Source organism: Schistocerca gregaria, chromosome 1 (genome assembly GCF_023897955.1).
Source record: "Schistocerca gregaria isolate iqSchGreg1 chromosome 1, iqSchGreg1.2, whole genome shotgun sequence".
Lineage (NCBI taxonomy): Eukaryota > Metazoa > Arthropoda > Insecta > Orthoptera > Acrididae > Schistocerca > Schistocerca gregaria.
The window spans coordinates 839134669-839150476 of NC_064920.1; the positions used below are offsets into that span (position 1 = coordinate 839134669).

The 15808-nt window shown below is 38.5% G+C and overlaps 1 protein-coding gene across 1 annotated transcript in view; it reads right to left on the bottom strand.

Annotated features, from left to right (window-relative positions):
- Positions 1–15808, bottom strand: part of LOC126272354 (uncharacterized) — a 176730-nt gene that overhangs the window by 22542 nt on the left and 138380 nt on the right. Inside the window, exon 3 of the mRNA XM_049975165.1 lies at positions 279–429. Coding sequence (XP_049831122.1) covers positions 279–429 — 151 coding nt within the window. The remainder of the gene's footprint in view (positions 1–278; positions 430–15808) is intronic.

Sequence of the window (15808 nt, forward strand, 5' to 3'; positions counted from 1 at the left end):
CACCGACTGACATTGATGTCTCTCCTCAATGCAGCACTCCATGAAGAAAGGGCTGTCATTTCCCAAGGAACCTTCCAGCATCGGATTGAATATATGTTTGCGAGAGTGGAAGCTGTCATCAAGGCTACGGGTGGGCCAACAGCATACTGAATTCCAGCATTACCGATGGAGGATGACACGAACATGTACGTAAGAGTCAGCTAGATGTCCTGATACTTTTGATCACATAGTGTACGTATAAAAACTAATCAATAGACAGAAATTTCCTTTTTACTTACTTGCCATCAATGTGAATGATGATGTCAGAATAATAACCTGCTACATCATCCTTGTTTTTTCTGTGCCTGAACACTGGTGTAACTGGCAACAGCTCTGCATATTTATTCTTGTTGTCTAGTAGCTCCAAGAATGATAACACACTCATGAATCCTGCAGAAATAAATTAAACACACATTATGTTAATAAATGAGAACAACAATTCATAACTGAAAATAATTCATAGCTCAAATAATATGCATTTACAAAAGAAAAATCGTAACACTAAAAAATAATTAATGTAGAGTAATTAAATTTTGGGAATATATTTGTCTAGATAACAATTTAAGTTATTAACATTGAAAGATCACAGGTTAATGTAAGTGCAAGATAAGCCATATGGTGGTACATTAAAAACCGGTGTATTCAGTAGAACGTTGAATGCAAGCACAAAAACATGCATGCATTGCATTGCATTATACATGTGCCGGTTGTCAGTTTGTGGGATGGAATTCTATACCAGTTGCATATTGTCGGTCAATACAGGGACTGTCAATGCTGGTTGCGGGAGGCACTGGAGTTGTCCATATGTGCTCAATTGGGAACACACCTGGTGATGAGTAGATCAAGCCACCATGTCAACACTCTGCAGAGCATGTTGGGTTACAACAATGGTATGTGGGTGAGCATTATCCTGTTGGAAAACACCCCCTGGAATACTGTTCATGAATTTCAACACAACTGGTCAAATTGTCAGATCTGTGTACAAACTTGCAGTCAGAGTGCACGGGATAACCACAACAAAGCTCCTGCTGTCATATGAAATGGCACTGCAGACCATAACTCCAGGTGTAGGTCCAGTGTGTCTAGCATGCAGACAGGTTGCTTTCAGGCCCTCCACTAGCCTCCTCCTTACCAACACATGATCATCACTGAAATAGCTCTCATCAGAAAACACAACAGACCTCTACTATGCCCTTATAATGTCTGTTGCTTGACACCACTGAAGTCACAAATGGCAATGGTTTGTGGTCAGTGGAATGCACGCTACAAGGCATCTGGTTCAGAGCTATCCTTGAAACAATTGATTTGCAACTGCTACTCAAACTGCTACTCCTGATGCAGTACAATGTGTCAGAGCCATACACCGAACATCATGGTCTGCCCTCTCGGTAGCACCAAGTGGCCATCTGAAGCCCATTCTTCTTGCCATTCTATATTCTTGTGACCACCACTGCCAGCAATCATGTACCATGGCAGAAGGAACTTGCTGTTTCTCATAGTCCTATTACACAACCTTGTTCAAACTCAGTGATGTGTTGATAATGTTATCTTTGTCACCTTACAGGAATTGTTGACTAACATCAACTTACAACATCCAATCTCAAAGGTAAGTAATGATCACAGCTGTTACAGTGTGAATTTAAAGCAAACCTGATTTGAATCATTCTAGTGGCACTACTACCACCATCCTTGTGTGACTAGCATGCAATTTGAATAGATATCATTTTTCAGATGTAGAAACATGCCTACCAACTTTCATTTATGTCACATAACTCCTTCTTGATGTTGAGTTTTTTTCTATCAGTGTATCATACAATGAGCGAAGATATGCTTTTAATTCTGCAGTGTGGTTTCAGTTGCCTGAGACTGCAGATGTGTGTATGAGCTGTGTTTGCAAGAGTGTGTGTGCACGCATGTGTGCATGTATGTCTATTGTTGACAAAGGCCTTAATGGCCGAAAGCTATAACTGTGTGAATCTTTTTGTTGTGCTTATTGCGACTCAGCATCTCCACTATATGGTGAGCAGCAACTTTCCTTGTCTAATATTGTCAATATGAGTGGTGTGCATTGAATTTCTCCATATCATTGTTTCCTGTGGGACATGCTCCATCTGATCTGTATTCTGCTGTCTGTTGTAGCAAGGTGTAAACAAGAGGTAACAATTACCCCTGGCTCTAGTTGCTCATTAATAACACCATCTTGACCTGCAAAAGCTACCCATAATTTGAAAGTAGATCTATGGTCATTAAATTATATTTTATGATGTAATGTGGTGACTTTTGTTACTATATATGTTAGCCTACCAACTCTCCATGCGACAGGCATACAGTAATTACGTTAATGAAAAAGAGTGCAATTGTGTATTTATCAAAATGACCAGAAGCACAAAGCACTTCTATCACAATCCCCCAGCAGCTGAGTAATGCCTTACAAATCAGCCTCAGGTTTATATGAATGGAATGCTCTTCATCCTATTTCTGTTTGTAAAACTGGATGGCTTCTTCTCACATTGCATCAGTATATCTGGACTGTTCTGCTTGTACTTGTTAGGATTTGAAATTACAGAAAAAGATATGTCAATGTAACAATAACTGTCTAGTATCAACAAATATTTTATGAAGTACATCATTTCTATCATTTGGAGTACACCATGACCGCTAAAGTTGATAAAGTGGTGTTTATTTCTAGACTAGTGAACTACCCTGGGGCAACACTAGGTATCTACATCTGGATGACTTGTCTGACACAGCAGTAATTTTATTGACAGGCCACTATATCAGAATGATATTAGGTAAGTGAATATAATAACTTTCATATGACAAACATTTAAGCAGCACACACAAAGAAAGTTCTCTGGAGGCACACATGTTATCTATCGCACATTTAATTGGCATTTGAAATGACAATTCGTAGCAATGATGAGAGCTGCAGAATACCACACCTCCCTGTCCACCTAGCTGCAGTGTCAGCAGTGTACCATCTGCCTGACAAAACAGAGTTCAACAGGAGCTACAGTCACCTTCTGGCAGTCCTAAACGAGCACCAATCTTGCACAAGCTACATTTTCTGTGTGACCTTTTCCCGCAGATGAATGATGCTCATGAAAGTTGAAGTTAGTATATAGAGAACACACAACTGGGCAAACTTTGTGTTGAAATACGTGCAGTGATGATCAAATTAGAGAGGACACAGGACATCGGCAAAGTGTGGTGGCAATTTAGTGTTTCCACCTGCTACAAAGGGGTCACTTATGCTTTGGGATCACAACTTGGTTGTGTTTTGTATGGCAAAGAGAAAGGGGCATTGTCTACAACATCAACAACCAAGAAAATAAGTTAAATATTTTAAGTCTGAAATGCAACTTCATTCAATGCACGCTTTAAGGTAACATCATAATAATCATTCCAGATATGTTGCTCTCGATGTAAGACCTGGTCACTCAACTGTGTAATGGTTTTATTTGAGCAACAAACTACAGAAGACTTCTTTACAAGATCATTTCACAGTGAGATGACATACTTGTGCACTCTCTTACAGCCCTCAATCCTCTGCAGACAGTGAAGAAGCCCACATGGTATAGTTAGTGAACTGCATAACCGGTCTACAGCTTCAAGAAAATACTATAAGGTGACTGAAGATTAAAGTAAGGTGAAATCTGAGTATCAAAAGCATCAGTGTGACAGATCATCACAAAGTGAAAATTGAATTACAACCCACCTTAGAACCCTTTTCTATTTCACTTTACAGCCAAGCTCTGCACATGAATTATCCATTATATCTATGTAAATTCAGTTTCAATACAATATAATCAGTTTCATTATTTCTGTCCTTAAAAGAAGTTGCAGCCTCATTATTTCATTGAACAACTATACTTTAGCTAAATTTCAAAATCATAATTAATAACAGCTTTGTTATATGTGATCGGAGGCGTATGTGTTGTTTCCAGGGCTTTCGGTCGTCCATCCGGCTGGACATCCAAGAGCCCTGGAAACAATAACAGCTTTGCTAACTAAACAAAAATCAATTAACACAGAGACATAATGTTTTGCTTTCAATCACTATTTGTGCAATATGTTTTCCTGATGGTATAACTTTCAGTAGTACATTTATCTGCACCCTGTTGGCACACAAGTATTATGGAATTGATGCACCTTTGTTTTTCTTTTTATGAAATTACATTACAATAGCTACATGCATTCTTAATTACTGAGAAGTATGGTTACTTTACAGTGTCCATGATTGTTGGTCCAATTGAAACAGCATGCAACTGAGGTGGCCACCTCTTTCAAACCAAGTGCTCGCCTAGTGCTGAGAATGCGTTTCTGTGTATGGGGCAAGTAGTCTCGCATGAGTTCTACCGCAGTAATACTGATAGATCAGCAACAGGGTGTCGTTGTCCAAAATTTTTAACTGGATAGTACTGGGTTCATTTACATCAAGTTAGCATAATGGTATTTGTTCTGAAATTGTGTCTTGTAGAAATTCTCTTGGGAGCTCAGTACCTCTAGAGCAGTGATACTCAAAGTGTGTTCTGCAGAGCCCTGGGGCTCCTCAAGGCTTCTGGGAGGTCTTTGTCAAAACAATATCCATCTAAATAACAAGTACACCAAGTCTTGTCACACATTGTGAAAACACCTGTTATAAATATCATATCAGCATTGGTTTTATAGAAGTGTGTAGTAGCGAAAAAGAGGTGCCAAGTATAAATCTCCAATAATGCTATAATCAAAAACTACAGACAAAAGAATTTAGCTTGTACAAGTAGGTAAAGGGAGACTCAATACTCATCACTAGAAATTGTGCGCAGTGACTGTTCTGACACTTGACACACACACACACACACACACACACACACACACACACACACACACACACACACACACACATATCCATCCGCACATATACAGACAAGCAGACATGTCCCCCCAAGGTAAGTCTTTCCACTCCCGGGATTGGAATGACTCATTACCCTCTCCCTTATAACCCACATATTTTCGTCTGTCCCTCTCCTTCCCTCTTTCCTGATGAAGCAACCGTGGGTGGCGAAAGCTTGAAATTTGTTTGTGTGTTTGTGTTTGTTATTGTCTCTATCAATGTACCAACACTTTCATTTGGTAAGTTACAGAATCTTTGTTTTTAGATATATAAGTAAAAATGATCATTACATTAAATACACCCTCTTCAGTACAGATTGTTTTCAATATTGTGTGAAGATTTTGGGAGCAGAGATAAAACACTACCACTCCACATCAAGGTTAGATGGTTGTCTCAGGGTAAGACCTTAACTACATTGTTCACACTAAAAGCTGATTTTAAGCTTTTATTACTGACATTGCTTTTAAATTGATGAGACATGTGACTTTGTTGTCCAGACTAGCTTTTCTGCCATATGTATTTGGATAAAATTACTGAGTTAAATCTATCTTCACAAGTAACAGTTTTTCAATACTAATAACAAAATAACTGCCTTCAAAAAATTATATTTTTGGATTGTTTTTGTTGGAAAGAGGAACCACAAAGCTTTTTATAGCTGAATGTATTCACTGGTGAGACATTTGAAGAACTGGTTCAATGTCACCATGATATGCACACACCTTTTGAGATGTATTTTCCTGAAGAAAAGGATACAAAACTGAAAATGAATTCATGGTTTCAGGATCTTTCTGTACTGAATTTACAGAAGTCAGAAAATAAGGCCAACAAACCTCACAAATCCTTTTTGGTAATTGCATTAGATTCAAGCATGGAATCATTGTTCGGAACATCACTGTTTGGAATATCATCACTTGATGGTTTTTGGTGTATGGTTTGTGATGAATATATACAACTTGTGACACTAGTTCAAACTGTTCTTCTCCCATTCCCAACAGCATACTTGTGTGGAAGGCGACACGCAGCATGTGCACCTACAAAGACAAAATATTGAAGTAGACTGGATGCTGAACCTGACAAGCATCTCTGTCTCTCTTCAATCAAGCATGACATTAAACAATTGGTCAGAAATAATTTAAAAAACACCTTCACACCTCCCACTAAATGGAAACAATTTTATCAATTTGCAGTGGAGTCAATACAGTATTATTTTGTCTGCTGTTTGTGGTGTGTTGTTTTATATACTGTTATAGACTCAATTCAATTTTCATTCTATAGACCCAAAAATGAGATGATTCTCATGGGTGTGGAACATGCCAGAACATATAACTTACAGACATAAAACATCTGAATATAATACAGAGTGTGGCAGCGTTCATAGCGTAATTTGACTTGCGTAGTACAATGACGTACTGCAGGAATGTGCACCAGCTTGTGCCGCATTTGTGTACTAATGAGCTGCCATTTCGAGTGTGACAGTGATATGGAGTAGTGGAGTGCACAGCTTCATGCCTTTGCTCTTGAAAATTATTTCAAGAATAACGACTCTGTTATTGCTACCCAGCATCTATTTCAGCAATATTTCAACTTGGGATGTCATGAGAAAGTTCCAGATGGACGGACCATTGAGAAGTGGGTACATGCACTTTGAACAACAGATTCTGTTTGCTGTGGAAAACCGGGAAGAAGTGAAAGAACTGTGCGGACACCAGAAGCCATGGAAAACGTTCATGCTGACTATTGCATAGCCCAAAAAGATTTGCTCGTCATCATGCGCAAACTGTGCATATGTCCAATCGCTCATCCAGGAGAATATTGCACGAAGATCTCCATTTTCACCCATATAAGCTGCAGATTGTTCAGGAAATTAGGCCTCGCAATTGAGTTTCATGCAAAACATTCTGTTTAACCTTGCGTGACCTCCTTCATCAAAATCCAAAAATGTTGCACACCATCCTGATGTCAGATGAAGCTCATTTCGAGTTATGTGGTTCAGTGAATAAACAGAATATGCAATATTGGAATGATGTAAACCCACATTTATGCATGAATTGCACATCAAGCCCTTGCATAGTTCTTGAGTCACAGTGTGATGTGGAGTTGCTTCCTTTGGGATTATTGGCCCTTATTTCTTTGAGGATGATAGTGGTGTGGTAACTGTCACCAGTGAATGCTACCTAAAGATGCTGCAAGACTTTGTTCTTCCTCAATTAGGTAGGGTTGATGTGGATGTTGAACAATTATGGTTTCACCAAGACAGAGCAACCTTGCATACAGCCAGAATTTGCATGGATTTCTTGCATAACACATTTCCCGGTAGAGTAATTTCCAATTTTGGTGACATTTCCTGGCCGCCTCGCTCACCTGACCTTTCACGTACAGACTTTCTCCTTTGGAGCTACCTGAAGCAAGAATCATCATGTTGTGCCACCATTCCTGAGTTGAAGGATCGCATCAGAACTGCCATCAGCATTGTCCCGGGGAATATGTTATGCCGAGTTATGGAAAGCTCCAACACTGCCTAGATGAATGTGTTGTGCAGAGGACGCATCATTTGACAGGAGTCATACTCAAAAAGTAATCCACGCAATTGACAATGACTTACACATTAATAAATGGCATGCCTTTAACTATTAATTGACATAAGAGGCAATAAATAAATTACAGTTACTTCCTGATGATATGTTTTTAATATCCTACTATGAATGTTGCCGCACCCTGTACTTACTACACTGATCATTTGTCAGGAGATTGCCAAAAAAGGTGAATACATTACAGTAAACTGGAACTGCTAATATTTACAGAACAGTCAGAACAAAGTACTGTTATGCACTTTTAATAAATTTATCAACAATTAAATTAATAAATTTATCAATAGTCTTTCAATCTTTTCTTAAACTGTGCTTTATCTGAAACCAACTTTTTAATGGTTGCTGGAAATTTATTGAAAATGTGTGTTCCTGAATATTGGACCCCTTTTTGGACCAAGGTAAGTGATTTTAGATCTTTATGTAGATTGTTCTTATTCCTAGTATTGATACTATGTATTGGGTTATTGGTTGGAAATAGAGATATATGACTTGCAACAAATTTCATTAAAGAATAAATATACTGAGAAGCAATGATCAGAATACAAAGTTCCTTGAATAGCTTTCTACATGATGTGCTTGAATCTATACCACAAATGATTCTTATTACATGCATTTGCACACTGAAAACTTTTGCTCAGTTTGACAAGTTACCCAGAATACGATTCCGTATAAGATAATAGAATGAAAGTACGCAAAGTATGCAAGATTTTTTTATATTTATATTTCCTACAACTGACATCATTCCCCCTGCAAATACAGACTTGTTTAGGTGCTCAGCAATTCTGTGATATGTCCTTCCCAACCGAATTTATTATCGAGTTGTAATCCCAGAAATTTAACATTTCATATGTTATACAAATGCTGGAAGGAAATCTCTTACAGGTGCTGAACTGCATAAGGTGGTTCTTTTCAAAGTTTAAAAACAGTGAATTAGCTTTAAACCATTTATTAATGTCAGTGAAAATTTTATTATCAGCTATTTTTAAATCTGTATTTGACTTGCTACTTATTGGAATTTTTTGTATCATCTGCAGACAAAACAAACTTAGCATCTGGCAATGTGAGGTCATTAATGTACACACAAGAAAAAGCAACAGACCCAAGATGAAACCTTGAGGAACACCACACGTAATTAGTTCCCAGTCACATGAAGACAGACTGCTTACTGCACTGGTATTTCGCAGTGACACTCTTTGTTTCCTGTTAGTTAGATGCGACACAAACCATTCCATAGCATTGCCAGTGACACCATAATATTCTAATTTATTTAAGAGAATACTGTAAGACACAGTCAAAACACTTTTGACAGGTTATAGAAAATGCCAGTAGCCTCTAATCTGTTATCTACTGAATTAAGTACATTCTCACTGTAAGTGTAAATAGCTTCCTCTATATCAGAACCATCAACAAATCCAAACTGTGACTTGGACAATGTTATTGTATCAGATGCTTAAGGAGACACTTGAACACAACCTTTGAAATACTGTTGAACAAGCCAGAAAAAAACTGGTCAATAGTTTTATGGTATCTCTTTATCTTCCTTCTTGTAAAGAGGCTCGACTTCATCATAATTTAAGCAGTCTGGAAATGTTCTGCTGATAAGAGATTGATTACACAAATAACTGAAGACAGACCTCAACTTGCATGAGCATTCTATGATTAGCTTTGTTGATATCATACCCACTAAAATATTTAGATTTTAAGGATTTTACAATGGATGCTACTTCTTTGGGAAACGTGAGCATCATTTCCATTTTACTGAAGTTATTTTTAAAGACTGGTCTCAGATGCTCCATTGCACTGTTCCCTGAACATTATAACCCCAAACTGTCAGCAACAGAAACAAAGTACTTGTTTAAAAGGTTTGCAATACTACATGACTTGTTACTGATGTCTCATTTGTTTTTAGAGCTATCTGTTCCTCTTCCTTTTTGGCTCTACCTGTCTCTGTCCTCACTATATTCCATACAGTTTTTATTTTGTTGCCTGATGTAATTATCTTTTTCCTCATAACAAATCTGCTTTGGTTTCTGGATTACTTGCTTCAATATTTTGCAGTATTCTTTGTAATGCATTACAATGTTAACATCAGAGCTGTTTCTAGATAGTAAATACAGCTCTCTTTTTGTCCCAAATGATATCTTTATGCTTTGTGTAATGCATGGTTTATTTTTTTTTATTTCTGTTTAATTTGAGTTGCCTTTAGTGGGAAACAATTTTCAAAAGTGGAAGAAAATTTATTAATGAATGCTTTGTATTTTCCATTTGAGTGAGAAGTATTGTAGACATCTACTCAGTTCACATCTTTCAGAATCTCCTAAAATTCTTAATTGTTGACTGATATATTATGCTCCCATGCAAAGATTTAATAGATTATTTTATTCTGATAAGTTTCAAAATCTAACACAAGATGCTGCATGTCATGATCAGATTAGCCCATTTACTATTGCTTTTGTTATAAGACTTTTGTTTCCTAAATTTGTCAACAAAGATATTATCAATAGCAGTTTCAGAGAATTTACATATCCTATTTGCAAAGTTCATAGTAGGAACTAAATTGAATGACATTGACAGATTTTCAATAAACACACATTAAAATCTCCAGCAACCACTACTTCCTTGGTTTTTTCTGTGAGATGGGACAACAGAGATTCCAGATTTTTTTTATGAAATGGTTAAAGTTTCCTGAAGGTGCTCTGTATATACTTATTATTATAAAGGACTTATTATGAAATACTACTACTTTTGCACAAGCTTCTAAGTGCTGCTCTGAGCAAAATTTATTAATATCAATATTCTTTAAATCAAAACAGTTTCTGACAAATGTGGCAACTCCTCCTTCTCCATATTTCTCTACAGAAATAAGAAGCTAACTTGAATCCTGTAACACTTAACATATCTGTACCAGTGGTCACATGATGTTCAGAGAGGCAGATTATATCAACTCATTTGCTCAACTCTAATTCTTCAACATAAATGAACAACTGATTAAGCTTCTCCCTTAGGCCTCAGATATTCTGATGCAATGAGGATAACTGATTTTGTGCACTAGCCAAATTACAACTAGATGAACCTAACTTTCCTGTCAAATTTTGAATATCTCTAGTTTCAATCAGAGGCTGTCTGCATGACTTGTGTATCTTAAAATTTGCTTTCTATACTCCATTCACCGAAACAAGAGACGTACTGTAAACACGGCAAGGCGCGTGACCACAGCACTGCCGTAGAGTGGTGTACAAGGCAGGGGCGTCAGAAATTAAAAAATGGAAGTCGTGTTTTTTATAATTTGGTACCTGAACATGATAAAGTGATACGAGAACTACCTTCCGACACCTTTTTTTTTTACATTACATTAAAATTTATTGTCACTGAAAAAGAGAAATATTTATGCTTTCGGAAAAGTTGTTTTTTCGCGTTACTCTATATTTATCACGCCATATCTCCTAAACTGTGTGTTGCACAGCAAAATAATTTTATAATTGCCTTCAGTATTATATGTTGATGATGTCTGCAAATTTTCTGCCCAATAGAGTCAGTAATAGTGAAGTAATAAATTAAAATCTCACGTCTGATGCAGAACCTTTACCAAATCATCATCCGAAATATAGTAAGCGACAGACTTTTCCCCTTTAAATTTTTTGTGGGGGTGTAAGCGAGGAAAGAATCAGGAAAGGTTTGAATTTAATTTTGTAGTTTGTTCGAATGCGATGGGTGGAACCGGTTGTCCTTTATGAGCAATGCATTGTCCGGTTCGCAGGCGCGGCGCTCAGTCAGTGTGGCCGTCTCTGTTGCAGCTGTGCACTCGTTAGTGGGTGTTGTACAGCGGCGATTTCAGGATATCTTAAGTTCATCTGTAAAGACGCTTGAAAGGCTAGTTGTTGATTATTAGAGTAAGTGTATGTGTTTGTAGTCACGCTGAGCATTCACTGTTTATCCAAGAGCATCGCATGGTTTCTTATTTTATATATTCATTTATTTCATTAGCATCACATACGGCTGTTCTCATTATGTCATCCACGGATTCAGCAAGTGAGATCGACGTGTCAGTTCTGAGTCCACCAAAGAAGCGAGCAAAGAAGGTATCATTAAGTTCTTCTGAGAAGCACATGGTGCTTAATGTGTATAAAATGGAACATTACATCCAGGGCAGTCGAGGAGTGACATTGTTTCGAAAACAGCTGCAGCTACCGGTGTTGGACGTTCTTCAGTGTATCGTGTGATAAGTGAGTACATGGCCACACAATCTTTGAAGTCTTCCAAGAAAGGAAAATTACGACAGAAATTTTCTGAAAGTGTTGATGACTTAGATAGAAATGCGATACAAAGTACACGAATTTTTTTTTTCGTAACGAATTGCCAGCAATTGACAAAGTGCTTAGAGTCGTGAACGAAGATGCAGATCTGGGAAATTTTCGGAGAACTACATTTTATAAGTTATTGAGAGAAATGAATTTCAAATATAGCACGGTAATAGACAGGGATGACGTCATTTTATGGAGGCGGCGATATCTTCGAACCATTAAACGGTTGAGAGATGAAGGTAGACTCATTTACTGTTTGGACGAGACGTGGGTGAACGCAGGACATACGCAAAGTTACGTCTGGGTAGATGACACTATAAATTCCTCAAAACAAGCGTTTCTGTCCGGATTATCCACCGGAAGCAAGGGCCCATCAGGTAAAGAACGTCTGATTATCGCAAACATTGGCAGCAAAGCAGAGTTCGTTGAAGAATGTCTGTGGACTTTAGAATCCAAGAAAAGTGGAGATTATCAATAGGAGATGTGCGCCGAAACCTTCGAGAAGTGGCTTCAAGATGTTCTTCCTCGGCTTGAAGAAAATGCAGTTGTTGTTCTTAATAACGCGCCGTACCATTCTCGGAGGAAGGAAAAAGTTCCCGATGCGAATTCCAATAAGCACGAAATATCAGAGTGACTAAAATCTAAAAACATTGATTTCGAAGACGGTATGTTGGAGAAATAACTTTTAGATATAGTTAATAATCACAGAACAGTGCTCAACGAATACGCAATAGAAGAAATGGCGAAGAATGCAGGGAAAACTGTTCTCAGAATTCCTCCGTACCACTGTAAGTTAAAGCCATCGAGTTAGTGTGGGCCAGAATCAAAGGCTATGTTGCAGCGAAAAACAAAACATACAAAATGCCGGAAGTGAAAGTACTGCTAGAAGAAGCAGAGGATTAGAACAAGTGCGTCCTCCATGTCGTAGAAAAATGGAAACTCAAATGTGGAAACTAGACTGCATTATAGAGCAGAGAGAGAGAGGAGCGGTTTGTTATAAACCTCAATGAAAACAGTTCAAGTTCGACACAGTGAACCTTGTTTCGTCCTTTATCATTATTATTACTGGTAATTAACAATTAATTGTGTTTGAATGGAGCGTTTTGTTAGCAACCTCGAAGAAAATGAATCTGCTTCGACAGAATGAACTCAGCTTAACATTATTGTTAAATTTATTTCGAACATTGTTGCCCAGGTTTTTCATGGTCAGCTGTGACAGCTCGGCAGCCAGCCGAACCCCACCAGCTGCAAAGCGTGCGCCAATGATTTTACACATCCCTACGTATCACGTGAACACCGAATGCTTTCTCTGGAAACGAGCGTAGCCGCTCACGTGACAATGTTTATGTTTCATCCCAGCTCTCGGTGAGTACACTATAGGTGCCTGTTTTATCAATGTGAACATCTTTTGTTTCTGTCCTCCCTACCCTAAAAGAATTACTGTTCTGTCACTTGTAACCACGGGTACTTTACCAAGCTCCATCCCCATCTTAAGTTATTTGCTGTTAGCCCTGACAATCTTCCCTTTCCTTTCCTGTTGAGGTGAAGGTTGTGCCTGCATAATCCCACCTGCTGACAGAGTCAACAGGAACCACACCGATATGAGACCCCATACCTGATCCCAGCAGCCGTTCCGCCACTAAATTAACTCTCCTAACAAAAGAGTTTAAATGAAGCCAGTCGTGATGCCTCAGACCAGATACAAGCCCAACATCAGTATGTCTCATTGCTGAAGCTATCTTTACCAGGTCACCCTCAATTGAATAATTGGTGTTCCTATCTATCCTGTTGCCCACCCCACCCACTATTACCACGGTGTCTTCCTTTGTGAAGTTTGCAAAGTAAACGTACATCCTCTATCACCTGAACCAGACTTGCACTAGGTTTAAAAATCTTGTGACCTGGTAATCTGACTAGTCCTACAACAGTTGGCCAACACATCTACCATGTGAACTACTTAACAACAAAACTTTCTTCTTCTTCTTCTTCACAACTTTTTCTACTTTTCAAAAACTTTTTGAAAGTTTATTGTCTCCTGTCTACTCCTGCATTTACTTGCCTCTCATGAGTTTCAGACCGTGACAACAGATCAAGTCTGTTTTCCACATTCACAACAACACTGCCTGAGACAGTTCTAGTCCTATTTCTTCTATAATCTGTCATTTCCCACCTCTCTTTTCCATTCTCCCTCCTTAACCTTTTCAGATCTCGTTTTGCTTTATCTAGTTCCACCTGAAGGGCAGGAATCTTCCTCACACCACATCCTGGAACTAACAATCCTACTGCAACTCATACACTTCTGACTCATGGCAAACAAATTTTACATTTAGTCCACATTAAACAAGAATAATTTCATAGACTACTCAATTAATTTATTAAATTTCTTAGAAATAGAAGTCAGTAGTATGTAATGAACCTACTTTTATATTGTCACAGAAGAAGCTGAGTAGCACAGACACTGTGGTATAATGGTTACGATACTAGACTGTTGCATGGAGCATCGTGAGTTCAAAAGTGCCAACTGACATCCTCCCGGGTTCTCTGTTGACGATGGCCAAGACCCAACAAGTGGCTGAAGGTATATGAGCATATAGCCAAACTTAACAAATGGGATGACACCGTGTGTTTGGCTAACATATTTTTCTACTTGGAGGGCACTGCCAAGCAATGGTATGAGAACAACGAGGTGAAGTTCACAAGCTGGGTATCGGAACCTGTGATAGTGCACATTATCGACGACACAGTGGCTCCCATCAGGCCACAACAGAGCCGCCGTTTACATGGCGAGAAACCCAAGTTCAAGCCATATCACCAGATCTCACTAGGAACAACATAAGAAGGTACTTGCCATTCTTCAAGAGTTCTCTGAATGCTTCAATCCCCAAGTGAAGAGCAAATTAGACAAATCGACAGTGAAGCACCAGATTAGCACTGGAGACCATCAACCAATAAGCCACAGAGCATACTGTGTGTCAGCAACAGAGCGTTGAATAACTTGCAATGAGGTAGAGAAAATTATGAAGAATGACATTCAGCCTTTGCAGAGCACATGGTCAACACCAGTGGTTCTCGTCAGGAAGAAGGATGTCAGTTGGCACTTTTGTGTTGATTACAGGAAGCTCAATAAGATAACTAAAAAGCATGTTTACTCCCTTCCACAAACTGATGAACCCTAGAGTGCTGAAGGGGGCTAAGCTTTTCTCAACCATGGACATGTACTCGGGATACAGGCAAATCGAAGTAGATGAGGCTGATTCTGAGAAAACTACGTTCATCAGCCCTGATGGAATGTTTGAGTTTAAGGTAATGCCGTTTCGTTTGCAACTTTTGCACGATGATGGATAACCTTCTAAGTCACCTGAAGTGGGCGATGTGTCTGTTATTTAGATGACATTATAGTGTTCTCAGAGACATTTGATGAACACATAAAAAGACTAAGGGCCATTCTTAAGTGTCTCCAACAGGGCGGACTGAAACTTAATCCAAGAAAGTGTCTCTTTGGAGCCAAAGAAATCAAAATACTTGGACACCTTGTGTCAAACGAAGGTTTGCGGCCAAACCCAGAAAAGGTGAGATCTATAATGGAATTTCCTATTCCTAAAATTATTAGAGAAGTGAGAAGCTTCCTCGGATTATATTCTTATTACCGTTGTTTTATCAAAGACTTTTGTATCAAAGCCAGACCACTCCAAATGTTGTTAAAAGCCAATGCTAAATTAATCTGGGGTGGTGTTCAACAAGATTCTTTCGATGTGCTGCAAAAAGCTCTGACGACTGACCCTGTACTTGGTTTGTATGATGAGAGTGCACCTACAGAACTACACACAGATGCCAGTGGGTATGGGATCGGTGCTGTTCTGGCGCAAATTTCGGCTGGAAAAGAGAAGGTTATAGCCTATGCTTCTAGGACACTTACAAAAGTTGAGAGAAACTACTCAACTACAGAAAGAGAATGTCTTGCTGTGATCTGGGCCATGTGCAAATTTCAACAGTATCTCTGTGGA